Source organism: Alternaria burnsii (genome assembly GCF_013036055.1).
Source record: "Alternaria burnsii strain CBS107.38 chromosome Unknown 730, whole genome shotgun sequence".
In the NCBI taxonomy this organism is placed as follows: domain Eukaryota; kingdom Fungi; phylum Ascomycota; class Dothideomycetes; order Pleosporales; family Pleosporaceae; genus Alternaria; species Alternaria burnsii.
In genome coordinates, this window is record NW_024066110.1 from 1,317,448 (window position 1) to 1,343,752 (window position 26,305).

Consider the following 26,305-nt stretch of genomic DNA (forward strand, 5'->3'; position numbering starts at 1 on the left):
ACAAATTGTTGTAAAGAAAGCAGATTCCTGGAAGCACCCGCAGCACCTAGGCGATGTCGCGCTTCTCGTTGTAGGCGACTGGCAATATCGGAATCGCGGCTTAGACGAGCTGGCATTGAAACTGGAGTAAAACGTGTGAACAGTGCTCACTAAGTTGATGTGACCATCACTCATATATGATATGGGAATGGAGCGTTTCTGTACCGGTGCGAGATAGGGGGGAGTGTCCAATAAGAGACCTAGCTATTCCACTGGCTAAATCTCATTGGGACATCTATGATTAGCAGTGGGGTACGATTCATAGTAGATTGAAGGATCGTTTGCATCGTTGGGGTTTGTATCATTGAATTTCAGAAGCATTCTGCGTCATTCAGTGCGACAGCAGAAAGCATGATCGCCCTCCAGCCATACTTTCCGTGTTAGCCGGTCTTACGCCAGCCAAGCCTAGCAATTGACCCCGCCAGCAGCTGAACCTGCCAGTGGCTGTGCTTCCTCACATCTTTACCTACGTGCCACAACTACATTTATTCTAAGATGGCCGACCTCGTATCAGGCATTTCCAGACTCAATCCGTTTTCGAAAAAAGAGATCGATGATGAAGAAAAGGGAGAATTTGTTGATGCCGGGACCGTAGCAGGCGGCGGTCACGCATCGAGGCAGTCGCATATCACAAAAGATAAGCTGCGCGTGAGCGAAGTACTCAAGAGCTTCCTCGTCAAAGAGGGCGTTTTGCAAGAGTCCGAAGCCGGCCTTAAGAGTGAGGAGCGAAGTACGGCGCTGAGAGAGCTGCTCGACAGAAGCCACATCAAGGTTCCGGCGGAGGTCATCAACAGGGGCCATCCGCTCCCCGAATACTTCATCAGCTCGTCGCACAACACTTACCTGATGGCGCATCAACTCTTTGGCGAGTCGCATGCTTCTGCTTACGAGATCGCGCTGCACACAGGATCCCGTTGTGTAGAGATCGACGCCTGGGACAACGATGATAATCGAGAAGAGCCGAAAGTCACGCACGGGTATACCCTCGTCTCTAACATACCATTCCGCCAAGTATGTGAGACGATTCGCGATGTCGTCGACAAAGAAGCTGCTAGCGAAAAGAATGCTGCACCTATCATGATCTCCCTAGAAAACCATTGCGGAGCGCATGGCCAGCTCCGCCTAGCGCAGATCATGCAAGAGGTACTTGGCCCCCGACTTCTCAGTAAGGCCATTCGAGACAAGGGTACACGTGAACAAGATGACTCAAGTAACCATGAGCATGTTACACTTGCTGAGCTTGGGAACAAGGTGGCGGTCATCGTGGAGTACCATCTACCCGATGAGGAGGAAAGTAGCAGTAGCGATTCGAGTTCCGACGAAGAGGAACAGAAACAAGCTCATCATGAGTATGCAGAGAAGAAGAAGGCCACTAATGCTGGTACGATCATCCCCGAGTTGGCTGAACTCGGGGTGTATGCTCAGTCGGTCAAACCTGTCAACAACTCTTGGTTCGAATCAGAGCTTGACAACGCGCCCCATCACCAGCTTATCAACGTCTCAGAGTCAGGTCTGAGAGCCCACCTTCCTGCCAACAGCGCTAAGATCGCACGGCATAATGCGCACCACTTGATGCGCGTCTACCCCAAGGGCACCCGCATCTCCTCCAAAAATCTCGCACCAGTACCATTTTGGGGTATTGGCGCCCAGATATGCGCTCTCAACTGGCAAACCTTCGGCGCAAGCTCGCAGATCAACGAAGCACTCTTTGCCGGCTCTGGTGGCTATGTTCTGAAACCGGCAGCACTTCGTGCAGGGGGCTCTGGTAACCTCAACACTGGACGCCGAAAGAAACTTCGCCTACACGTTGCCGGTGCAACAGACGTTCCCTTGCCAAATGATCGCGACCATGATGACATCAAGCCTTACTTAACGTGTACCCTTGTGCATCCTAACGACATGAACAACATGCCACCCAAGCGCAAAACCGCACCCTACAAGCCCCACAAACTGACCGGCTTCATGCACAAGGATAATTCGCCCGCCAACGATCCTGTCTGGAAAGATGTCCTAGAATGGGAATTCGAGGACAACGAGCTGACCTTCTTACGCTTGTTAATCAAAAGCGATGACAGCTTCTCGCGAAACCCAATCTTCGCTGTTGCAGCGATAAGACTGATGTATGCTATGCCTGGATGGAACTTCATTCGGATGCTAGACTTGGGCGGTCATGAAACTACCTGTACGCTGCTTGTCAGATTCGAGCTTCTGGACATCTAGGAGTATTGGATCGGCAGTGAGTACGAGAGTGATGAGCCTTACTGTAACAGAGGGTGGCTATGTAAGGTCGCCAAGATGCACGAGAAGTTGTGTGGTGATGGAGGGAGTTGCTAAGTATCCGAAGTTACCACCGACTTACAGCTCTTGACGAAAAACTAGTGTAGAACGTCTCAATACACGCTTCTCCAATGATTTGTGCCATGCTCAGTTTTCTCCAGTACTACTTAGCGAAATCTTTTCCGAAGCATGCAGATCTCCGCAGATCGTTACTCCTTGGACTACGCTCTAGAACACGTATTGCCGTCCACTAACGCCCGTTAGTCTCCACCTTTTAAGTGCTTCTCCAAACGCCCGAACACGACCCCGCGCCGGATTGAGACATGCTTCCGTTGCGCCTCCAAGCTCCTGTGCATTAGTCTCGTACCGTGCCGATGATGTCAACGTACGCACCTCGATCACAGTCAGCTCGTTCCTTGCCCCACTACCTAAGTATCGCCCATGCAAGCTTGGTGAATGTGAACCACTCCCTCATCAAGCGACGACCACGCCGCAAATATGCAGTACGATAACGCAACTCCATAGGGACGGCCCGTCGCTGGATACAGTGGGGGTAACTATGCCGTTTGTGCCCGTTTGTGCATTGCCATGCTTTCGGATAGTTTACATGATGGGTAGTGATCGACTGAGTTGAACATGACTTGTACATGCATAACCGAGGGGCCTACAGACGGAGAGCTTTGCGTGTTGCTGGGGTATAGTGTGCGGGTGGCAATGGCAATCAGAGCGAGGGTCTCTCATTGCCGCATGCACGTTCACGAGCAGGCTTACGTCTTCTTATGACCTGGCTATGCATGGTGCTATACTGCCGTCTATGTTGGCCTATTATAGCGCAGGGATCGGGCGATAATCCGGCATAGAAGCAAAAACAAAAGTGGAGATTAAAATCATACTTCCAACGGATCAGACGATGGAACGATAGTTGCCAGTATTATCGGCGGTAGCCTCGGATGACGCCCAGGATTTGCGAAATGGTTTATTATAACATATTTGATGAGAAATGTTGGTAAAAGATACCGAAATTGGTGAACGCGTGTCATGGAGCTTCAGACCTTCCCATTGCCACTCGACTCATCCTTCTCGCTCTCCGCGACATGCCCCTCTTTTTCTTCTCTGTCTCTTGAAACTATTTCCTGATCTGGTGTTACTCCCTCCGTCTCCAGAATATGGTTAGGTACCACCACGCCCTCCTCGGTTCGATCGTAGTTTGTGTCTTGCATATGATATATCCCCAAGTAGTAGAAACTTGCGATCCCTATCACATAAAACAATAAGATGCCACCTGCCTCAGCGATGAAAGGTATCTTGATGCTATCGAGGCCGAAACAAATGGCTTCGCCCGCTCCAAGCACGCCGCGAAAGACACCAACATAGTGCGTAAGCTTCTGAGGAGAATTCGTAAGAGCGCCGATCCAGTAGTAGACGATGTTATGCCAAAGCTGTGAGAAGGTCCAGTTGAGCATGAAAAGAAAGAAAATCCATCCAAATTTTGGTTCGTCCCAATCTGTAGGGTTGGTGGGTGGATTGTTGCGATCGTAGTTTCGAGTTCGGATCTGCGTGACGTTAGTTCGTGTTAACGAGCCGTCGATGCCTACACATACCATCTCCCAGACCCACGCAATGACTAGAGGGATGCAAACACTTGTCAAGCCGACCAGTCCGCGCTTGCGGCGACCCCATCCCGGGTAATCGAGGACGTATTGCAACGCCCACCCTGCTGGTATCTGTATGACAACAGCGATGAAAGAAAGCAGTGAGCGTGTGCGGAGATTGTTACTGAAAGCTGCAGAGATATAAGCGCTGACTTGATAACGGGTTTCGAACGCCTACCATTTACTGATCCGCTGTACACCAAAAACCCTTCAGCTGGTAGAAATGCCGGTAGCATCATGAGGAGTATGGGGTCTGTGAAGACTAACAGATTCGTTCTGAGCTCCTCCCAAACTCCTCTTGGTCGATCAACAGCGACAACAGAGCCATCGTCTCTCGTGAGCTTGTGTGGTCGAAGCAAAGTTAGACACAGTAGGCCACCAATGACCATGATGACTATGAAAGCAATGTATACTGATCGAGGTACACCAGCAACAGTATCCGAGTTCCTGTTTATGATGACTGGGATAATGCCACTAATGACCGAACCGAGCGCTTGCATGTTCATGAGTATCGTCGCATAGGATCCTTTTTCTCTTTCTTCGGGGTAGCCAGTTGCAACGTAGCCTGCAGTGATAAATACCATTCCTGCACCAATACCGATGATAGGACCGGCGGCGTATGGGTAAGCGCTCTTGCCTGTCTCATCGTAGTACCAGAGAGATCCTACGTACACGGCGTAGGTTTGAACGCCAATGCACATGGTAAGGCCAGGTCCAAGCTTGTTCAAGATAGAGCCACCAAAGGACGAAGAGAAGAACCATACTACAGGATGATCAGTATAGGTCACCTATAAGATTCATGTATGGTTGTGTACCTGCGCATAGCGTCGCATTGACAACCTGGACTACCTGCGCCGAATCCGGCTTCCCGCCACCAGCTCCTAGAAGATTAAGCGCAACGTAGATACCGGCAGAGGAACCAACACCAAGACCGGCGATTAGCATCTGAACCCACGGTCCGTGGTAACGAAACTGAGGAAGGTTCAGGATCCCCATGACGTGTCACGAAAGCTATCTCCAAAAAGCAACGCGACGCAAAGATGAGCAAGAACAGAGGATATTAACGATAAATGCAGAGGTAAAGTTACACTAACGATGAGAAGGTCCGAGGCGTGGGAGTAATATAAACTTCAAGCCATCTGGTGCTGCGCCTCCCCCAGGACCCTGAGAATCAAGAGTGGGTGCACTAAGCACCAGCACAAGCTCACACCCTCAACACGAGGCAAGCAAGGGCAGGTCGCAGTCTCCACCGATAGATAGCAACATGTCAGAAACTACCAGGGTTCTGCCGCATGGCGTTCAGGGCCCATTGATCCGTGTGCTTCATTTGGCAGTAATCGACCACAGTATCCTAGTGGCTTCGAAAGCTAGTGCGCAGTGTGCTTACCGACGAACCAAAACTCCATGATAGCGGATACTAGCGTCAGGTTCCCGTACTGGGCTAGCTGACTCGCTAGGGGCGGGCTGTCAACCCGTAAAGAAGAGCTGGTGGCCTAAGCCAAGGAAAAAGAAATTGGAGAGCATTGGGGGAACGCTGGCACTGCCCTGAACGCTGCACCTTGGGAGAAACAGTGCCTGGAGATGCTGCACTTATTCAGTCGTTAAATATAACACAGCGTACACTTACTTCAATAGATCCGTGGCAAGCTTAGCAATAACTTATGAGACTGTTCGGGTTGGACTGAATTTGACGTTGCACATAGGTGCTGCAATTAGGGTTACTAACGCTCCGAGGATTGCTCCCCCGTAGAGTACGCTACGCGGCCGCCGTCAGCAAAACTACGACACCGAGTGTACGGATCCGATTATCATAAAGGAACTCGTGTCCACTGCAATGGGACCCCAGACGGGCCGTCCCTGTGGCTGCCGTTTTTCTCAATCCCAGACCTGCCGACAGCTTACGTTGATGCGCTTGGTGCCCATGTAGCCCTTCCACTTCTTGTAGGCTTTCTCTTCAGCCGCTGTAGAGCCTGGTGTACCTGCTGGCCAACTTGCAAGGTAGGATGGACATGTGCTAGGTATCGAACGCGCCATCGCGTGCCAGGCCCAGCGAGCGTCGCCGGTCAGATGCACAACGTCGCCACTGTGGACTCGGATGGCAACGCTTCTGGGCGCATTCTCACCCTCTCCATCATCTTCTCCTCGTGCCATGATGAAGATACCATCACATCCGACGCTGAAACTTGCAAGCGCTCTCTGACACTGCTCGCTGACGTCGCGATGTACAGGCATAAAGTCTTTAGCTGAGTACATCAAAACCACACCAGATTCTGGCCGGATATGGGGAAAGAGACCAGTCACAAGTGTTGATAAATCTGCCGGGAATGGCGTTGCATGCTTTGCATAGCTACGAGTAGGCCAATCGTATTGCTCGCCGAGTGTTAGCCAACGAAGCTTGGTGTACAAAAATTGCTCGTTGTTGAGAGGATTCAGCTTGTTTTGAACTTTCGGCATTAAACAATCCTCCGGTGCTGCTCGTTGACGCAGAAAAAAGCTACTGTCGAATCGCAGTTCGTCTGATGTGGGTTTCGGAGGGTACGGGATATCATAATCCGCCTGGAGGTTGATCTTGTGGCCTGCATCTGCCAGATCTCGGTGCATGAGACATGACGTAAAAAGGACTTGTGTCTCAGGGGGAAGAAGCCCAGATATAACCTGAAGGCCAGGGAAGTCGCGATGTTCGAAGATCTGCGCATCTTCTGCAGGTATAGCGAGTGGTTTGCCCCTTGCATATGCCTGGCAAGCAGCTTCAATCTGAGTCGCGGGAATGATGCCTGCAGGACGCCAGATGTCTTTGTGATCTTCACTAAACTGGTCGCGTTTGCTAAGGTCAAAAATGTCTGGGTCGGTGTCTAGGTCAGCTTTACGCATGCTTTGATATCGCCAATGTTCCTTCTGAATGAATTGTGGTGGTGTAGCATGCGTATCATGATGCACCGAGCCCTTCTGCCATGACTGTCAGCCGAACCCGTTCAGTCCGAAGGGGCGACATACGAACGCGCTCGATGGCATCCGTGGATAAGTCCATTGCCGCGGTAGGGGGATAGAAGAATTGTCGAATGTGGGGGCGAACTGGCACCTGGATTGATGATTGTCTTCTCAATGAGACATGTATTCGCCTCAGGAATTGCATCAACTGCAGTAAAAGCGTGGGAAAGGTCGAAACTGAGATGCACAGAATGCTACCTAAGCTGCATAATTGGCATTACAGGAAGGCTAGGCCTACGAAAAGAATGAGTGCGTGAGGTGGCTCGTGCACCTGTCTTATCGATAAGCAGCACTGCCTTCGACTAGTGCTTTTCGCATTCTCAGTCTAGACACGTCTTTGACGGCGATCTAGCTAACACACGATGGGCGTTATACTGCCGCTCACTGTCGTCGCTGATATTGGTAACTTCGAATGGTGAATGAAGATGTAAGACATCTATCCCGTGCGAAAACATCGCAACATGATATCAGTTAGCGTATGACGCAAGTGCAGGTGAGAAGACGTAGAGAACAGGGTCTTTTGTCTAAGAAAAACAAGGACTCTTCCAATACTATACTTTCACACTCCTTGGTTTGCTACCTTGAACTGAGCGCTAACAACCAGTCATCTCATCATTTTCTATCTGATAATAGAAGACATTGACTAAGGGCTTTACTCTACCGCGCTCCGTTCAGATCCTTTGATTGCGCCGCCCCACCGTTCGTCATCGTCGCCGCTGAGTGTGCTTCGTCATTTACCTCGATCATCACAATGCATGTGCACGTTGGGGCTGTTGTACCTCCGGCCTGTCTCTGGAACATGCTACCGGTAGTATTGAAAACGTATGGCCTCTCGAGGAGTTCGATAATATGGAGGTGGTTTTCGGACACAAAACACGCTTCGTGTATATTTCGATGGCGTGAGCAATCTCTTCGGGATACACGAAGCTGGACTAGACGATATCAGTAGCTTCCGGACCGAAACCTCAAAGGCTACAATACCTGCATCTACCAAAGCTTGAGTGGGCTGGGGTTCTTCTTTATCTGCCCACATACCAACACAGTCGAGGTCACTGCGATGCACTTGCATAGCGGTGCCAGCGGGTTCGTTACCATGTTCTTCGGCAGAGTTCTCGTGCCCATGAGATAACGACGGGAGATGTACTTGGCGATCATTTTGAAAAGAGCCAGGACCAATGGCTGATACAACCACTGCTGTCGGTACTGAAAAAGCCATCCTGTTCTTCAAGATTCCAAAGGAAATGAGAAAGACTACCCACTACACTTCAACAGCGGCGCGTGATGCGCTACTTATACTTCACATGCTGTGACATTGGCTGAGATACAACGAGCCACTCTTCCTCAGTGTAGAACACACGCTCATTGCGCAGCCCCAATATTGACCACGACTGACAGCACGGAGTCGCATGACTCGGCCTGTTCATTCCGCCATCTGTTAGTACCCTAGTGAGCTAGCTGTATGTAGAAGGTTTAGATCTTTGTTATGGAATCGGGGATACGGGTTAGGGGCCGCTACGGGCTCTTGTACCTATCAGGCAAGAGTCGGAAGACACCTATCCTGGTGTGGGATCGTCGTGGCTGTGGATACAGAACCCAAGCGAACTTCTCGAATCAACAGACCCATGACCATGGAACTCATCGCAGCTTCCGCGGCCGAATCAGACAAGAGAATTAAGAGGCTAAGATGGGTCTGCAGACATGAGCGCCTGCCGTGTGGTGTCATGCATCGGATGTAGCCTTGCTCACGCGGTGAAACAAACTCGTTCCATGGACGAGTTTGTTTTTAGTTACACGCGAAGTAGGGATCGGCATCCCGAGCGATTGATACAGTCCAGACACGCCCAAGATAAGGCAGCTGGGAAGCCGAATGTTTCCGCTACGTAGCTCGAGTGAGCAATGCATCGGGCAAGAACCGTTAGGAGTGAGCTTGTACCAAGAAAGATGCGGTCTCTTCAACACGGAACCGCAAGCCGCATTCAGTTACTTTTTATCATGCTACATGCTCGAACATGATTACCAAGTACTCAGTGGAGCAGAAAAACATGCAGTAGTACTTGAAGATCGGGTCATAAAATCCCCTCCCAAGATTAAAGTTACGTTGCCGAAAATAGTGAGAGACTGCCTTAGGCATGTATATCTCTCAATCTGGCCTTGATCGGTGTAGATAGGGGTCATGATGACAATGTGGTAAGGTGGTCATTAGGCAACACTCATTGTGTAAGGTACAGACCGCTTGAGTGGTAGAAATCAGGCTATGTATATGGGGAAGGGTGCCGGCCCTCAAGGGTGCAGAAAATCTTGCAAGGCCTGAGCAGCCTTGTCGGTCCAAAGAGGAAGGAATGGGACGATGAGCCGCTTCCCCGTAGATTCTATCGTTGTTTAAGAACGTCACCGGGTAAAACTTCGTAGTGTCACCCAATGACACACTGCTGTACACTTACACAGCCTTGTTACCTAGACAGGAGGCAGGACCACACAACCCGATCCCCCGGGCTTAGTTGCATGCAGCCGTTCTTCTGGAATCTTTTGGCCAGTCTTAGTATGGAGAAGTAGCAAAATTTTACGAGAACTTGGCCGTAGCGAAGTCTACTTCCGCAAACTCAAAGACCAAAGGACCGCGGTGTCTCATTGTAGCCACGCGCTTGTCGCTGAAGTTACTCGAAAGCTATTCTCAGATGTGCGCAACGGGAGCTGCGTACGTGTAAACAAGTAGTGACGAAAGGCTTGCGACTTCAGCGGTACTGTGCACCTCTTCTTCGGACGACAATTTCTAAGTAAGCTGATAAGGTCTTGGTGGCGTCACCGCCGGTTTGCGCTTTGACGGAAGCTTCTTCTGGTGGGCTGCTGCAGTCTTCTGAAAGCCTGCTGTTGATAGAAGGTGCCGATTCCTGGGCACACGCGGCCGTGGAGCGCCTAACACTGGCACGCTGGGCTCAGGCTGATTGCCGGGTTAGCGGTAAAACCTACATCCTTCTTTGCAGGCAAATGGCTGAAGATTTTCGCAACCAAAAACTCAAGTCGCTATCGTTCGTGCGGCGTGGCAGCGTGGTGGATTTCTGGTTGCAGACCTAGGCGCTCCCCCTGCGTCTGTGTGCATGAGGGTGGGTGAGCAGCTTATTTGTTTGGTTATGAAGACGCCGTGGACGGAAAAGACAGGCCCTCATACCCACAACTACTTTCCTCGTGCAGATCCTCCAGATCTCCCATGCTTTGTAGTTTCGGTTTCGTATCCGATGATAATGGATCAGAATACCATTGCATGTCTGCAGTCTGCTCACTTACTACCAACCGCGCCACCTGGCCAGCAAGGATAGGAGACGCGATTCCTTTGACATGCATCTTTCGCAATCCGAATCTTTCGCATGCAGTCGAAGCTTATTAGTTTATGATCATAGCCGCAATTGCACTGTGGCGCGGTCTGAGACTATCGCCTTGACTTTAGTACTGTGCCTCTGCCGAGTGAACTGCAAGGTATCGTTACGAATGTCGACATGTTCGACAGCGATAGAGGATTGGCTAGATCTCTAATCTCAGAGAGACCTAGCATGTTTCATCTCTCAGTGGGAGTGAGCACTAAAACTGTAGGCGGGCGTGGTGTCTGTTGACCGGAGGCATCGAAGGACCGAGTAATTCAGCTGGTAGTTTCACTTCCACACCGCCTCGTACGGCGAAGCCCTGCTGGCATCGTTTATGTACCTCAGTAGATTAGCCAGGCCTGTGAAGTAGATATTGGCCCCTATGTTGGCTGCCACTAGAGGTTTCCGTGGAACCGGTTTGCCGCGTATCGTGCAACCGAGTTTGGGAACAGAATCGAGATCACGGGGTTAGATGATGAACTGCGATGCCTTTCACGACCGAATTTTGTCGCACTGCGGCCACGGTGTTTGCGATTCCATACCACGACGCTGTGATCATCTCAATGTTGGCAAGATTCTCTTGACTATTGTAGAGCATATGAGTGCAAAATAATGCTCTACATGTCAGATCGAAGATGTTACAGTAACTCAAGCAGCGATATGGAACCATTTGCGCGAGGTTTTTGGGCCAAGAATCTCCGAATTCCTAATGCGTCGGTGAACAATCTTGGAAGCGACGTTTAGAAACCGTACCAAAGAAGGTCTGTCCTTGGCTTCAGGGTTCATTCCTATTCAGCTAGACTAAGCAGCAAATACTATCTGGATGGCCTTGACGAGATGAATATCATACCTATCGTTCGATCGACCTTGAAGTAACGACGCAGACTTGTAGATCATAGCGTCCACTCCCGCACGTAGATGCGTTATTGTTGAACATAGTGGCGACATCATGTGATATACTGTATCAAAGCCCACGTACCTTATCACGCTACCGACACTGGAAGCGATCGCTTACTGTGGCGCAAACGGCGGCCGATAAATCTTTTGCCTAACTGGATATAATTGGCCAAGTAGATCGTGAAAATACATCGTATGCTACAAGGATAGCCGTACTAACAATCGCCCAGTTTTGAACTTCAAAAGAACTCCATTAAGATTTCAGTGCCGAGGAGGTTCCTTGGCGTAGCGACCGTCGCAACCTGGCACTTTGCAAGAAAGAAACAACCCCATCCAGAAACTACCCATACCAGGCTTCATAATAGTCTTTACTCAAACGGTTTTCTTACTGCCGATCCGGCAGGGTCTCCTTTGTCGTTGCGTGGGGGAGTTGGATTGGCTGCGGCAGCAACTTTAGAAGCTCGAATAATGGCATCGATCTCGCGGGACATATTGTCACTCCCAGGTCCTCCAGAAGACGCACAAGTGCACCCACTGCTTGCTGAAGAGCCGATACACCAATCTTGCGTCAAAGTCAGGGGTGGGGTGTACTGGAGCATCTCGCGTGTGAATGTTGCCGACTGAGATCCAGATTGCCGAACGTCGGTTGCAAGCACAGCCGCATGATATGGACATGGGGCGGTTAAAGGTAAACGCCGTATTTCGTTGGCCACTGAAGAAGACATGGTGTGGTTGTGGTTTTCGATAGAGAAGGCATCGCGCCTACTGCGACTGCCCATATTTACAAGGTTTGCGAATCAAAATGACCGTGTTGGTGGTTGGTACTGAGTGCTGAAATGTAAGCCAAAGTCTTTCGAGACAAACCTCAAGGGAGAACACCAACATCGAACTCACCAGCAACTTCGATAAGCTGGATTTGGAAGGTTGATTTGATACTGGAAAGTCTAAGGTGGTTGATGGTAATGTTGATATCGGGTCAGTACTGGGACTTTCTAAGTCTATATGGTGCTCATGTATCCCAGACTTGAGGCCAGTGTGGTTGCTTTGCACGTGTTCGTATCTTTCACTCCTTTTCTGACGCCCTGTCTTGATCTATTGCGGCAACGTGAAGCATGGAGCTTCACTAGCTCTGGCCGTTTTGGTAAGAGCAGCAATGAGCCAGGGCATGGTACAGGGTTGTAAGCTGCATCGTTTACTTGTTACCCAAGTTGTTGGATTGTGATGCGATCAGGTGGCGTTTCTGCTCCTGGTGCTGGTGTGAAATCTTTCGAGCTTTACCTCTCTTTAGGGTCTTAGTACTCACAATCAAATTCGTTGTACACAATGGTATTAGTCGTCTGTCATCATGATAATAGAGTATCACGGGTACCTTCTAGATGCGTGAGGATACCAGGCTAGACGTCCAATAGATCCGAGTCTTATAGTACTGGTAGACCAATCGCAAACTTCCGACTCAGCCGTGCATCTTCAGTTTCATGTGTGTACCTTCAGCGGAGAAAGGGGGTAAAGAAGCCAGGACATGGACCATAAAACTCACAGACAGCCAAGGAAGAGCATGGGCCGACTCAAGTGCTCCCGTTTAGGGAAGCGTAGATGCAGGTCGCATACCCTCAGCATGGGGACGCAGGCTCCAGACCATGTCGATCTCGCAAATGTATGGGCTTGGTGCGTATCAACCCCTACCTATCCCGTTGTCAGAGATTCGTGGCGAGGGAACTGAATGTCTTGCGGACGAAACGTGTTTGCGCTAAGCATGCAAATAAGATATCCGAAAAGACGCGAACATCTGCAGCATCGAACAAGACCCGCACTTGCGATGGCATGTCCAGGATTATAGCAAGTGCTGGATCCACTGGCAAGCCCTCAACACTGCTCAGTCCAAGATAAGCACTAGCATTGTAGCGGTCCTGCAGCCAGTTCTGGCAATACCCCTGAGGAACCCATCTGTAGGCCTAGTCCCAGAGCTATAGGCAGGACAGTGGATCTAGCAGGATGCGAGTGTTCACACGTCACACCCCCGATCTAGCTGACAGATGACAGATGCAGGTACCAGTCCCCAGAACCATATTCTTCGGGCGCTCGAAGCACATACGGTAAAGTCTTGGCCACCTGAGATATGGGTCGGCATTAGTAACACACTCGAAAAGTTGGCTAAAAATGAGTCCTCGAGCATTCAGTGATTGTCCCGCCTTCCCTGGTGCTGTAGTCGTGACAGATGGTATGGACCATCATCTCATCATCAAGAGGCTCATACGGGTCCGTTTGGCTTCAATCGAGGACTTTCGATCCCATCATGAGTGCATTTCCGAAGTTCCGGAGGGTTCCAGACAACGAGCCAAACAACGCTGGAGGTGCAAAGCAGATGGAACTGTTGTCCGAAGCGTCGCAGATGTGAAATTTGCGTGGAAGGAAATTAGGCAAACGTCCGTGCCATCGCGTAGCATGTCCAGGTGATCGTCTGATCCTGATACCCAGCCATGGCAGATGTAAGATTGTTCCTGCATCCGATTTTTGCCATGGTGTTTGCTGCCAATGCCTCGATTCGCTCAGACGGTCTGTTTCAAATGTACCTCGTAATTTCCTAACAAACTATATGAAAAAACATCCATGAAGACAGTAGGCGATGCAGTAACAAATGCTCAAGTCTGAGGGCAAAGACCATGTGCTATCCCACTTAGGGCTAGGCATGAATGCGTTGTCCTACACACCATCAGACTACGCTTCCAACGCCCTGGAAACCGGTGAAAAAGGCCCCAGCCAACGTGCCGATCGTGGTACTGAAACACGCAGATGAGGTAGTGATGGCGATTTGGAAATGAAAGGCCTGGTTACTTCTTCATTTCCCGTGTTCAGCACTGTGTCCGCACGTTGTGCCTCCATACCGGTGAGGTCGCTAATTTTCGTGGCATAACGAGAGCAAGCATGTTGAGTTTGGTGGCTGTGAATCAGCTGCGAGGGCTGTGGTAATCCACAGGCGCATTCATGTCGTATTGAGAGCGTAGACGTGTATTTGACACCTTCGCACACGCATGGCGCAGTCCTGCAGCCCCGCTAGAGTTACGCAGACAGTATACAGAAAGCCTGCCGTCGATGAAAGAACGCGTTTCGAACGGAATACGCGGAATGAAAGCGATGGGGACCGGACTGCCCATGGGGTTGCTGTTGTATTCTGACGTGGGGAACCGCGATGTTTTCGCGACCCGCCAGCGGAATATGCCGCTCCACAAGATCGGGCGCGGGGGAACCGAGGCCCCTGTCAGGAATTGTTGGAAGCCTTGGATAGCCGTAAACCTCAAATTTTTGCCAACTCTGATGCTACGGCTCCTAGAAGCACTTCTCACACCGGCTGCGACACGATGAACGGAACGAAAGGCACCAATGGCAGTCCAACAGGCCCCAAACTCCTGTGGGAGCATCCTTCTCCAAAAACGACACCCATGTACCAGTTCCTCAAATTGGTGAATGAGACACATAATCTGCGGCTTTCCAACTACTCGGAGTTACACGCATGGAGTATCAACAATGTCAACAACTTCTGGCAAAGAGCCTGGGATTTCGTGGGTGTCAGGCACCAAGGAACCCCAACATCAGTCAGTCATCTTGGGTTCACGCACATTGTATTTGCTTACAATGGATAGGCTGTGGATGACGACGCGCCCATGTTTCCTCGTCCAGATTTCTTCCCGAGAGCAACACTCAACTTCGCCGAGAACCTCCTATTCCCCACCGCTACAGTCGATGCCTCCTCACCTGCTGTTATCGCCGCAACAGAGACTACAAGGGAGACTGTGACATGGCAGGAGCTCAGGGACAGAGTAAAGCTGTGCCAAGCCGGAATGATACATCTGGGCCTCAAGGAAGGCGATCGAGTGGCTGGCTATGTCGCGAACCACACAAGCGCCTTGGTAGCAATGCTAGCTGCGACGTCGCTGGGAGCAGTGTGGACAGCAGTCAGCCCAGATACAGGCGTCCACGCTGTGCTCGATAGATTACGTCAGATCGAGCCGGCCTTGCTCTTTGCAGACAACGCTGCCTTCTACAACGGCCGCAGCCATCCAGTACTGCCCAAGGTTGCCGACATTGCGCGGGACCTGCCATCTCTCCAAGCTGTTGTTATCTTCCCTACTGTAGCCTCAGTACAGTTCGATGTCACCTCCATTCCTGTAGAATCTGGCAAAACCTACGATTACGCAACATTTACAGCACTGAAGTCAATGTCAGAGCTTGTCTTCAAGCAATTGCCGCCAGACCATCCGGTATATATCTTGTATTCAAGTGGCACGACAGGTGCACCCAAATGCATTGTCCATGGAGCCATCGGTACACTACTTCAACACAAGAAAGAGCACATTATTCACTGCTCGATGACACCCCGATCACGGCTCTTCTACTTTACAACATGTACGTGGATGATGTGGCATTGGTTGGTCAGTGGACTGGCATCAGGAGCTACATTGGTTCTCTTCGATGGTTCTCCATTCCGCTACGTAAACAAGTCCGACCCGTCGACTTCCGTTGCAGACGACCTAGCGATGCATCGTCTGATAGATGAGTTCGGCATCACCCATTTCGGCACATCCGCAAAGTACCTATCCATTCTGGAGCAAAAGTCCGTCGACCCGTCTGCTGCTGGACTTGTCATGGACAAATTGGAGGCGATCTATTCCACGGGTTCGCCACTCGCCCCTTCGACATTCTCTTATGTATACTCCGCCTTCCCCTCGACCATCAATCTAGGCAGCATTACCGGTGGTACGGATATCATTTCATTGTTTGGCGCACCGAACCCACTTCTACCCGTTTATGAAGGCGAAATCCAAGGCGCTGGTTTAGGCATGGCGATCGCTGCGTATGACTACACAGGTGCCGACGTCTCAGCCTCGGGCGAACCGGGCGACTTGGTCTGTACCAAACCCTTCATATGTCAACCGGTGGGGTTTTGGGGATCAGAAGGAGATTCAAAGTACTGGAAGTCATATTTTGACAAGTTCACGAACGAAAAAAAGCAGCCCATCTGGCATCACGGCGACTTTGTGCGCTTCAATCCTGCCACTGGTGGGCTGTGGATGCTCGGACGCAGTGATGGTATACTCAAACCTGCAGGCGTACGCTTTGGATCAGCTGAGATATACAATGTGGTGCTCCAACATTTCCCGGAAGATGTGGCAGATGCGCTTTGCATTGGGCGAAGGAGAGAGTCTGATACAGATGAGACGGTCGTGCTTTTCCTGAAGATGGCAGAAGGCCGTCAAATTTCTGACGATCTTGTTGGAAAAATAAAGACAACGATCAAACAAGCACTCAGTGCGCGCCATGTTCCCGCCGTCGTGGAAGAATGTCCAGAGATACCTGTTACCACTAACGGGAAAAAGGTAGAAGGAGCTGTCAAGCAAATACTTTGCGGACTCAATGTTAAGACAAGCGCGAGCGTAGCCAACGCCGAATGTCTGGACTTTTACCGGGACTGGGCAAGGACGCATTGATCGTTCAATCGAGATCACTTTGCCCTATACTGAACGCCGTTCAATGCTCCCATCCCATCTGTCGATTACTTGTCTGGCTTGAAAGGCAGCGTCCAGCCGCTTATGGTGGTGATTCAGGTGTGATCAACGAGCCAGAGCCGCGTCCAAGGATCGCCCGACAAGCAAGTCTCACTTCATCTGCAACCATGCCAGCCCGTCACACGTTAGATGCTCGGGTTTGAGCTTAGTTACACGATGTTGTTTAAGGTGCGGGCGAAAGGACAGCGCTAGCAGATCCTTTCGGCCACAATTAACACCTCGTACTATCTGAACTACTCACGAGCTTACGCTCTTGCCTAGTGTTGCCAACCAATCCTCCCATAGCCACATCAATTCCTTCTTATTACATCCATTGCCGCTTCTTTCAGAAGTTCTCAGCAATCATCTTGTCAACTTTGGTACACAATGCATCGACGATAGTTGTCTCGGCCTCGAATGTAGCCTTGACAACACCCATAAACCCTTCCGGATAACGCACCAAAACAGCGATGGCACCGTCAGTCGTACCCACTCCATCTCCTGCCCAGCCTCTTGTAACCACAAAGATATCGGAGGTACTGATGTTGTTCTTGGTGTTCGCAATATGATTGTGCGCGAGGAAGGCGATATTTTCTGAACGAGTGAGTCAGTGTCGTAGGTGAGATGGGCTCTGGCACATACGAGCTAGAACGATGGCAATACTCTCAAGCTTAATTGCTCGATTGATCGCTCCGACCTGGTCTACAAGATCGATTTCTTCATAACACTCGTTGCGGAAGGGACGTAAGAGGTCGTAGATGCGCTGTTCGAGCGCACTTGCGGGCTGAGGCGCAGCCATCGGGCAATGCGGTTGCGGCTCGAGGTTTGAAGAGAGTGCTCGTTGTCTACAGGCGGTATTGCGAGTGAGAGAGCTTGGAAAAGCGGAAGATACAGTAGAGCATAATGCCAAGCCATTGCAGTTACACATACAAACGTTGACTGTACAGTCTAGATGCTCATCCTCACCGCTAATATCACATGCTGCAGTGCCTTGACATCGCCCCAGCTCTGCTCTTGTCGATATATCCCCATCTGTCACACGCATCTTTGAGACTCTTCCAATCGCCCTGTCTGTCTCCAGATCCTCCAATAATAGCACCTGTTGCTGACCTTGCGTTTTCCTGTCTTGCTAACACACTTTCTCCCCTTCCATCTCTGAAGAACTCTCTGGCACCCTATCACACTCCAGATCAAAACTTCTACCATGCCATTTTCATCGTCCTTGTTGATACAGCAGCACATAATTGTGTGTGTTCATCCCGCTTCGTTGACGAACACACCCGAGGCGGCTGATCCTCATATCCCTTTATCCAAGAATACCAGTTTTGAGAGCCTTCAGAGATGTCTGTTGGGGAAATCACTCTACCGTAGGTGATTGGGGGTCATCGGAAGATGAAGGCTGGCTAAATACGTTCTCTTTGCATGTTGGCCAGGTTGTGACTGGGGTGAAGTGGATGGATCAAGTACATACCACAAAGTATCATGAACAAGCGTCTTTCTTGTGATGATGATGCGTCGTTGGTAGGATTCTTGGAGCATTCATCGCAGTAAGGCTGTAGAAGTTGTATAGTCGCTGTTCAGGAAATTCAATGGTCGTATGGGGCCGATTTACTGCGCGAAATAGGCATATTTCAACAGTGCAGATGATGAACTGACAATCGTTGAGAACGTCGTTCCTATTGTTATGGTGGAAACAGTGGGCCCGGCGGAGTATCTGCGCGCCAAGAGAGAAGTACATGTCACTGTAAGAATCCAAGTTGGTGGTGAAGTACCGGTACACGGCCTTGAAGCTTTTCAGATGAGCTTCTACGTCTTCTCCCATACCTTCTTTTCTTCCTAGACACTAATACGTGATGTGAATCCTTCATGCTATCACTAGCCGATATCTACCGCGTATTGTAGATGAACTGACACCAGGTCGTGAGAACGGTGATAGAAGCGAAGCTTCACGTAGTCGGCTAACAAGTTTCTTCCAAGAACTTTTTGTCCAACAAGGGAGCATCGACCAAATTGCTTGCTAGCCCTCGAAGTCACCATATCCGTCATTTCCTTCCTTCGCCAGGATATCTTTGATAGCCTTGTCCACTTTCTCTCCTAGTCCGATGACGACATTTTGACCCCAATTTACCTGCTTCCACATCACGACTGTAAACTTGCCCGGGCCGTCGTGAATACAGACTGTGGCCTTGTGGCCGACTTCACTGTTGTTGGGTCCACGAACGTCGATCACGGAAATTGAGATCTGGGAAGCGCGGACACTAGGACCGGCAGTGTATTTCACCAGAAATGTGAGATTTCCTGAACATGGTTCATCAATTATCTGAATCTGAAGAAGTAGGAGCTACTCACCAGCGATGGTCTCAACGATATGGGAGGGAAGTTTATCGCGGCGAGGGTTCAGATATGCGAACATGTGCTGCAGCAGAGGGTCGCGGATCGGTGTAGGAATAGCCATACTGAAAAGACGTATGGTGTAAATACTGGGTATGTTTGAAGGAGTATCAGCTGCGGCGAGGGAAGGTCGAATAATTCGGGGCAGTTGGTCTGATGAGTTGGCATCGTTGCTAAACAAAAGCGGGGCCAGCACACGTCTTCACCAATCAGAGACCAGGCGAACTCGGGGTTAAGATGATGTTGGTATAAATTTCGTGTGTTGTCGTTTTGATACCAATATGATGCTAAGCCACCTGTCACCGGCACCCACCGCCTGCTTCTCGGTGCTGCCTGCCCAGGCGTATACCGTCGGAAGAAATACAATACCAAATGCTTGTTAATACACAATAGAGCCGCCTCATTAGCCTCCAACGATACAATAAAATATACATGCAATACCAAATAGATAGCCTTCCTGACCCACACGTCAGCACTTGACCGCGACGCATTATAACATCTACAATGCTCATCACCTTCCCTCTTTGATCTTGACGCAATCAGCAAATGCGGGAAAGTTGCCTCTGAAGCTTGGGCCCAGTGTCCAGTTGTTCAAATCACGGAGGTGCGTTTCGAAAGCCGGGTTGATGAGCCATTGATCGTCTTCCTTGGGCAGTGGGCCTATGGATGTAATACCGGCGGACTTGTTCGCAGCAGGGGGCTGTGGGGTCGAAGGGTCTTGCGGTGAGCCGGCGTTTACATGTGTGGAGAAAGGCGAGGACACGGATACGGACGAGGTTGTCGAGAGGGTGTGGGTGTGAACTTTTGAGGCCGGGAGGAGACAGTCGCGAGGCTCATAAGGCCAATTCAGCGAGATGGTAGTTGTGAAGGGAATGAAGAAGTTCTCGAAAGATACGGGCGGCTGGCTAGTGACGAGTCTGTCGCGAAGGCGAGGCCTGGGGTAGGTTAGCCGTGCTCTCTTTCCAAGCAGTTCGCGGAGTAGCGATTGGTACGTACCATGGAAGATGATCAATCCACAAAGCGTGGGCAGTGAAGAGCTGAGAAGGTCGCGGCGTGACCCAGTGCGGCAACCGATCATAGTTTTCCTGCGTGGGTTCAATCTGCCAGCGCATGACCAGGAACATGATGAAGACTATGGCAACCTGCTCTGGCCTACCACAGATGTCTGGAAATGTGCGTAGAATGTCGGTGAACAGCTTCGACAGCGGATGGGCATCAACTACACGGTCGGGATACGCCAGTGAGGTGAAGTTTGGGTACTGGGGTCCGACTAGTGTCTTCATGGGCACACCCTCGGCAGCGCGATTTTGCCGATCTTGGAGGAAGTCGAGCAATATGACATCCAGGGGACATGTTGCGGCAAGGTTTCTTGGGAGTGTGAGGTGGGCAACCATGCTCGGCGCATACATGGCATGCTGGCTGCTGCTCACATTGCTGGGTCGCGGCTGCTGCGGTGGAGGCAGGTTCGGATCGACAGCTCTCCTTTGCCCGTTGTCGAGGATAAAATCCACGCCCAGACGTTCGTCGAAGGGCATGTCAGCCTGCAGATGGGGGGTTCGCGACTGCTCGAAATGGGGACCGGGGCTGCCGTTGGAGTAGCGGCGCAGGTGGCTGTTTGGCGCATCGCTAGGATACAGCCAAGCTCTTCCTCCCTCGGTCACGCTCGGTGAATGCACGCCGTTCTGGGGTGAGGCCGTGGACAGCTCGTGCGAGGCAATGTGGAAGGGTCGTGGTTCGGCAGGTTGCACAGGCGCGTCGCGCTGTTGGTGAGGGTGGATGGGGAGGGGCGACCGTTCGGCGGCGGCTGCCAGTTCTACGTATCGTCAGCTTGATTCCTTGCCAAGTGCCTTGTCAACGTGCCATTGAGACCGCCCGTGGCACGAAGGATGGGCTGGATGATGCTCAGGACGCTCTCCAGCCTCTTCCTGATATCTGCGTTCTCCGCCTGGACCGCCTCTTTCTCGCGGAGGACGACTTGCAGGTCATGGTACGGCTGCTGGCTCTCCAGGTCCCGGATGCGCTGATTGAGGCGATCGATCTGGTTCTTGGTGCGCTCTCGAATGGCACGTTGAGCTTCGCGGTCGTTTGCGCGCTTGCGGGCAAGCTGTTCAGGCGTGAGATTGGCCACGCCACGCGAATTGGGGCCAGTCCTGCGCTTTTTGTTGGGCTGACCATCGCCCGAGCCATCGTCTCTAGGGGCCCCTTCGGGTGTATCTGCCTCCGCCGGCGACGCCATGCTGATCATGGATGTGTGGGTTGCGATTCAGGAGGAGAATGGGCAGCCCCGGTGGCAGGATTCTCCCGAGTCATGAGCTGGGACACTACCGCAGCGATGACTTTTGCGAGCTGCAGGTTAGAGCTCATGGGGCATAGTACGGGGTAACCGAGGAGCGATTGCGGGGACTATCGCCAACCTCGGCATGCTCATCGGATAATGCCCTCCGCACCTGCACGATTAGTCTGCGACTCCACTTGTACCATGGGGTAGCTAGCTGAATTGTTGTTATGCTTGTTGTTGTTGATCATGGTGGGAGCGTCCTGTTCCCATCGCATGTACCATCACAACGATACCATGGCAGATCAGAATGTAAGCAAACTGGGCATCGCTTCGGCCACTCTCAAAGCCAGTATGCACTACGTCATCTCCTCAAAAACAAATACTAATCTTGCCAACAGTGGGCTCAGCTCTCCAACGCTCCGTCACATCACCATTCAAAGGCGACAATGGGTCCAACACGTACTTCAAAGATGTCATGCTTGCCATGTTCCGAACTAACCTAGGGAACCTCGATCTTGCGCAAGACCGGTACACAAACGGCGCATCGTCAACTCCCACCTACATGCAGCATGCGGAGAAATACAAGTTCGTACCTGATAGCATCAAGCTACCTAGTGGAACACAGGCGCATTGGCTGGGTAGCCCGAGTGCGAAGACGATTTTCGTATACTTTAATGGCAAGACGGGACACTCAGAATAGCTAAAACTCAACTGACATGATTAGGTGGTGGCTATGTGACGCCGTGCACTGCAGGCCATATGCTGTGGCTCGACGACTTCCAAAAGTCCCTCGGTCCCGATGTATCCGCACTCCTCCTCGCATACGACCTCGCACCCGAGGCAAGGTATCCCAGCCAGCTGAAGCAAGCAGTCGAGCTACTTGATTACCTTGTGCATACAAAAGGCCGTAACCCTTCCGATCTGATATTGGGCGGCGACTCCGCAGGCGGCAATCTTGTACTTGGCTTGCTCTCGCACCTCGCACGCCCACATCCTGACATCGCCCCGTTATCCATTCCGTCCAAGATTCACGCGGTACTACTCATTTCGCCGTGGTGCTCTTTGACACAAACAAATACACCAGCATTTGTCACAAACGCGCAACGTGACATGTTTGACGCGCGAACCCTCTCTCGTTGGGCATCAGCATTCCTGGGCTCCGACTCTCCATTTGCCGGCGATTTCTACAACGAGCCTGTTCTAGCAGCTCCAGAATGGTGGGAGCCTGTTGCCCATGTCGTAGAAGAAGTCTTGATATGGGCGGGCGACAACGAAATCCTAAAGGATGGCATCGAGGCATTTGCGAAGAAATTCACACAAGGTTTTGGTAGCAAAGGTGGTCTAGTTACCACAGTTGTTACACCAAAAGCGTGTCACGACGAGATGATCTTCGAACGAATACTGGGATACAAGGGTGACTCGGGCACGGGAAGTCAAAAAGTACTCGAGAGCTGGGTCAGGGCGAAGCTATAATGAACAAACCTAGAATAACATATACTTTTACTAATGATCGATCCATCACGCACGATTGCAATCATCGACACTATGACAATCTGTAGCATATCTTGCCTTACTCATTGTAGTTTTGCTTGCGTATGCGCAGTTCTTCGGCTTCCCGTGTTAATGAGGGAAACAACCTAGGGCTGAAAACACCATACGTAGGTCTTTCGTAAGAACAGCAAAAATTGAAGCAAGCAAATGCCCATTGTTCTATAATTGATGTTTTGAGAAGCTCGAATTGCATGTCCACCAGGCATCTACGTTCCTCCAGATCTTGCAAGAGGACGTGATGACGACAGTTGCCCAGACCACAGGTTTCATATGACACGAACCTAATGGAGAATGGTTTGTTGTGGCTTGTCGAGTATACGAGAATCCGAAGAGGGACGCAGGGAGCGCCATCGGGCCATTCAGAGACCGATCGTAGACCAGCGTTACTTCGTATAGCTCCTCGGACCCTGAAAGTCGGTACCTCGGAGGCAAACATGTATGTCGACATCCACGATGATCACGTTCGTCTATTGTAATGTGGCTTCTCGCCCCCGTGAAGCTCGCCGCGGAGTCGCTCTACGCCTCATCGTGACGGCATCATCTTGTGCTGACCGCTCCGCAAGCGATACCTAAATCGCCACATGTGGCATTTCAGGCCGCAGCCATAGATAATAACCCACAATCCTGCAGAATCCCACTAGCGATGGCACGAGAAGCATTATGGACTACACGGTCATGACGCGTTGTTTGGAGTGCAGGTAAGACCAGGCTTAGAGGCGTCACCACAAGCGTTACATCAGCATTGATACGTACATAAACTGCTGTAATCAGGCCCTACATCAGAATCATTCAAATACCATTCGACTTGCATCCCGAAAATGCCTTTCACTACTCAACTCCGCACCATCTCCAGACCTTTCATCCAACAATCACACCTTTTCAAGCAAACTTCCATCAGAATGTCTTCAACCAACCAGTACGGACAGGGTGCCTCGCACGCCACTGGACAGAGCGCTGTCCCAAACAAAGTCCAAGAGGCTGCCCCTAAGGGCCTCGAGGAGAGCCTGCCAGAGAGTGTAAGTCTACAACGTCTGTACAGTGCGGCTTGACGCTCGCTAATATGGCCGTAGGTCCACCCCACCGGCAGCAACCCCAACAGCCAATCTACAAGCAAGACCCACGCTCTTAACGATGGCGAGGACTCGGTCGTGCCCAAGAAGATCCAGGAGATCGTTCCTGAATCAGTTGAGCGAGGTAAAAGGTCCTCCGGCTGTACAACAATGCCGCGATGCTGACAACAATGTAGCTCTCCCCAACTCTCTCCACAACACTGGAGACAAGTAAATACACTCTTCAATGGAATTATTCCAGGCAAACTGCCTCTGTGGCAATAGATAATGCATCAATGTTAAAAAGACTTCAAACCAACGTCTTTCGAGGTTGCTATACCGTGTGTTGACCCTGCGAAACGGTACTTGTTCATTTTGAATCGTTTTTCAAGATTTTGAAAGCTTGCTATACCCCATGTATGATCGTCTTTGACAGGTCAATATGCCCGTCAACTGAAGAGTGTACCTGACGCTAACGCCAGGCCGCGGTAAATATGACGTTGATGATGCCCCACACACCCCGCCAGATCTCCAGCCAGATCTTTTCCTAGTAATCATTGCAACACCACGCCACTCTCTAGACACATACGCAATCTATCATGGCTTCCGCAACAGCTGCAGATATCCAGGGACCATCTCATGCCAATCCCGAAGGCCTCAACACATCGGCTAGCACGCAATTTCCCCCTATCAACATTGGCACGCGCAACTCGGTACTCGCCCAAATTCAAGCCCGCGCGGTCGAGAGGAACTTGAAAGATGCCTACCCGGACCGGACCTTCAACATCTGCCCTGTTGTGGTGCAGGGTGATAGAGACAAGATCACACCCCTGCAGCAATTGAGCCAGGGCGAAAACGCTAAGAGTCTGTGGACAGGTGAACTGGAGAGCATGCTGGAGTCTGGCGATCTGGACATCATCGTGCACTGTTTGAAGGGTACTTGATCCAATTCAGATACTACAAGAACCTGACAGGGCAGACTAACAGCCAGCATAGATATGCCAACGCAGCTGCCAGATCACCTCGAGATCGGCGCCATCCTCGAACGCGAAGATCCCCGTGATGCCCTCTTGATCTCCCCTCGTCTGCCCAAGGAGACTACGCTAGCGACCCTCCCTCAAGGTGCTACCATTGGTACGTCGTCTGTACGACGAGCCGCTACATTAAGGAAACTATACCCACACTTGAAGTTCGCCGATCTCAGAGGCAATGTCGGAACGAGGCTGGCAAAGCTGGACGCCGAAGATTCGCCATACTCGGCCATCATTCTTGCTGCAGCTGGCTTAAAGAGAATGGGACTCGATAATAGGATCACACAATACTTGAGTAGCACGAGCGGAGGTATGTTGCATGCGGTTGGCCAGGGTGCTCTGGGCATTGAGATCAGGAAAAACGACAAGGCCATGAAGGACATCATGAGCGGCATCCGATGCGAGCGGACAACAAGAGCCTGTTCGGCCGAACGAGCGCTACTACGCACCTTGGAAGGAGGCTGCAGCGTGCCTATCGGTGTTGAGACATCATGGAGAGGTGGCAAGGGCCTCGCAATCGGTACCCAACCAGCAAAAGACTACGACAAACACGGAAACGCAGTAGAAGAGGAAGAGCCAGATATCGACGACCAAGAACTGGTGTTGAGTGCCATGGTAGTCAGCGTAGATGGCAAGGAATTTGTTGAGTACCAGGCAGCACGAAAAGTGCGAACAGCAGAAGAAGCAGAAGAGATGGGACAAGAGGTCGCCAAGGTGTTGATCGAGAAGGGAGCAGACAAGATACTGGAAAAGATCAACGTGGAGAAGCAGTGGGCAGCTAAGAAGCAACTGGAGGAGCTCAGGGCCAAGGCGGCCAGCTCGTAGGTCGATCACCGGAGTAAGTGATGACTTACAAATCGGTGAAGCACATGGCACTAGATTCATAAAGAAGACACTTTGAGCTCTCTTGCTTTATCCGGCTAACCAGCCTCTGCCACGTCCCATCCAGACACACGCAACCACCTTGTCTATTTGCAGAAGAGTATAAACGACATACTTGTCAATGTTCAACACTTGTAGACGTGAATGAGCGAGCTCACAGTACGAGGAGTTATCAGTCTAAGACAGGAAGTCGATTGGCTAAGTTGTGAATGTATAAACCATGCCTACAAAACGGCTTTTCAGTAAGGAAGTATATTAATCCTCATACCTACTCTCAAGTCCCAAAGCACATATCTGCAAGCGCTGTAGGAACATACCACCAAAAGCATCAATACATTTCAAAGCAACCAGCTCAAATCGTCATACTCGAAGTC

General features: G+C 51.0%; 6 protein-coding genes across 6 annotated transcripts; 4 read left to right on the forward strand and 2 right to left on the reverse strand.

Moving 5' to 3' along the window:
• Positions 1-534: 534 nt before the first annotated feature.
• GT037_003859 (1-phosphatidylinositol-bisphosphate phosphodiesterase gamma 2) lies at positions 535-2,259 on the forward strand (the record flags this gene model as incomplete). Its single annotated transcript, XM_038928906.1, has 1 exon — positions 535-2,259. One exon carries the CDS (start codon positions 535-537, stop codon positions 2,257-2,259), a length of 1,725 nt encoding a protein of 574 aa, XP_038788613.1.
• Positions 2,260-3,362: 1,103 nt separating this feature from the next.
• Positions 3,363-6,996, reverse strand: GT037_003860 (oxidoreductase domain-containing protein; the record flags this gene model as incomplete). The annotated part of the gene is made up of 6 exons (XM_038928907.1): positions 3,363-3,869; positions 3,918-4,099; positions 4,147-4,731; positions 4,784-4,913; positions 5,871-6,914; positions 6,967-6,996. 6 exons carry the CDS (start codon positions 6,994-6,996, stop codon positions 3,363-3,365), a joined length of 2,478 nt encoding a protein of 825 aa, XP_038788614.1.
• Positions 6,997-14,565: 7,569 nt separating this feature from the next.
• On the forward strand, positions 14,566-16,692 carry GT037_003861 (acetoacetate-ligase; the record flags this gene model as incomplete). The annotated part of the gene is made up of 2 exons (XM_038928908.1): positions 14,566-14,799; positions 14,848-16,692. The coding sequence occupies 2 exons, from the start codon at positions 14,566-14,568 to the stop codon at positions 16,690-16,692; spliced, it is 2,079 nt and encodes a 692-aa protein (XP_038788615.1).
• Positions 16,693-17,095: 403 nt separating this feature from the next.
• Positions 17,096-21,376, reverse strand: GT037_003862 (uncharacterized protein; the record flags this gene model as incomplete). Its single annotated transcript, XM_038928909.1, has 8 exons — positions 17,096-17,343; positions 17,392-17,594; positions 18,522-18,585; positions 18,784-19,047; positions 19,099-19,313; positions 19,656-20,075; positions 20,137-20,953; positions 21,022-21,376. 8 exons carry the CDS (start codon positions 21,374-21,376, stop codon positions 17,096-17,098), a joined length of 2,586 nt encoding a protein of 861 aa, XP_038788616.1.
• Positions 21,377-21,712: 336 nt separating this feature from the next.
• GT037_003863 (alpha beta hydrolase fold domain containing protein) lies at positions 21,713-22,891 on the forward strand (the record flags this gene model as incomplete). Its single annotated transcript, XM_038928910.1, has 3 exons — positions 21,713-21,767; positions 21,817-22,065; positions 22,143-22,891. The coding sequence occupies 3 exons, from the start codon at positions 21,713-21,715 to the stop codon at positions 22,889-22,891; spliced, it is 1,053 nt and encodes a 350-aa protein (XP_038788617.1).
• An 851-nt stretch (positions 22,892-23,742) lies between these two features.
• GT037_003864 (porphobilinogen deaminase) lies at positions 23,743-25,874 on the forward strand (the record flags this gene model as incomplete). Its single annotated transcript, XM_038928911.1, has 5 exons — positions 23,743-23,985; positions 24,040-24,170; positions 24,216-24,249; positions 24,600-24,954; positions 25,015-25,874. Coding segments are annotated over 5 exons (1,623 nt in total), but the record flags the coding sequence as incomplete, so codon positions are not given.
• Between the last annotated feature and the right edge of the window lie 431 nt (positions 25,875-26,305).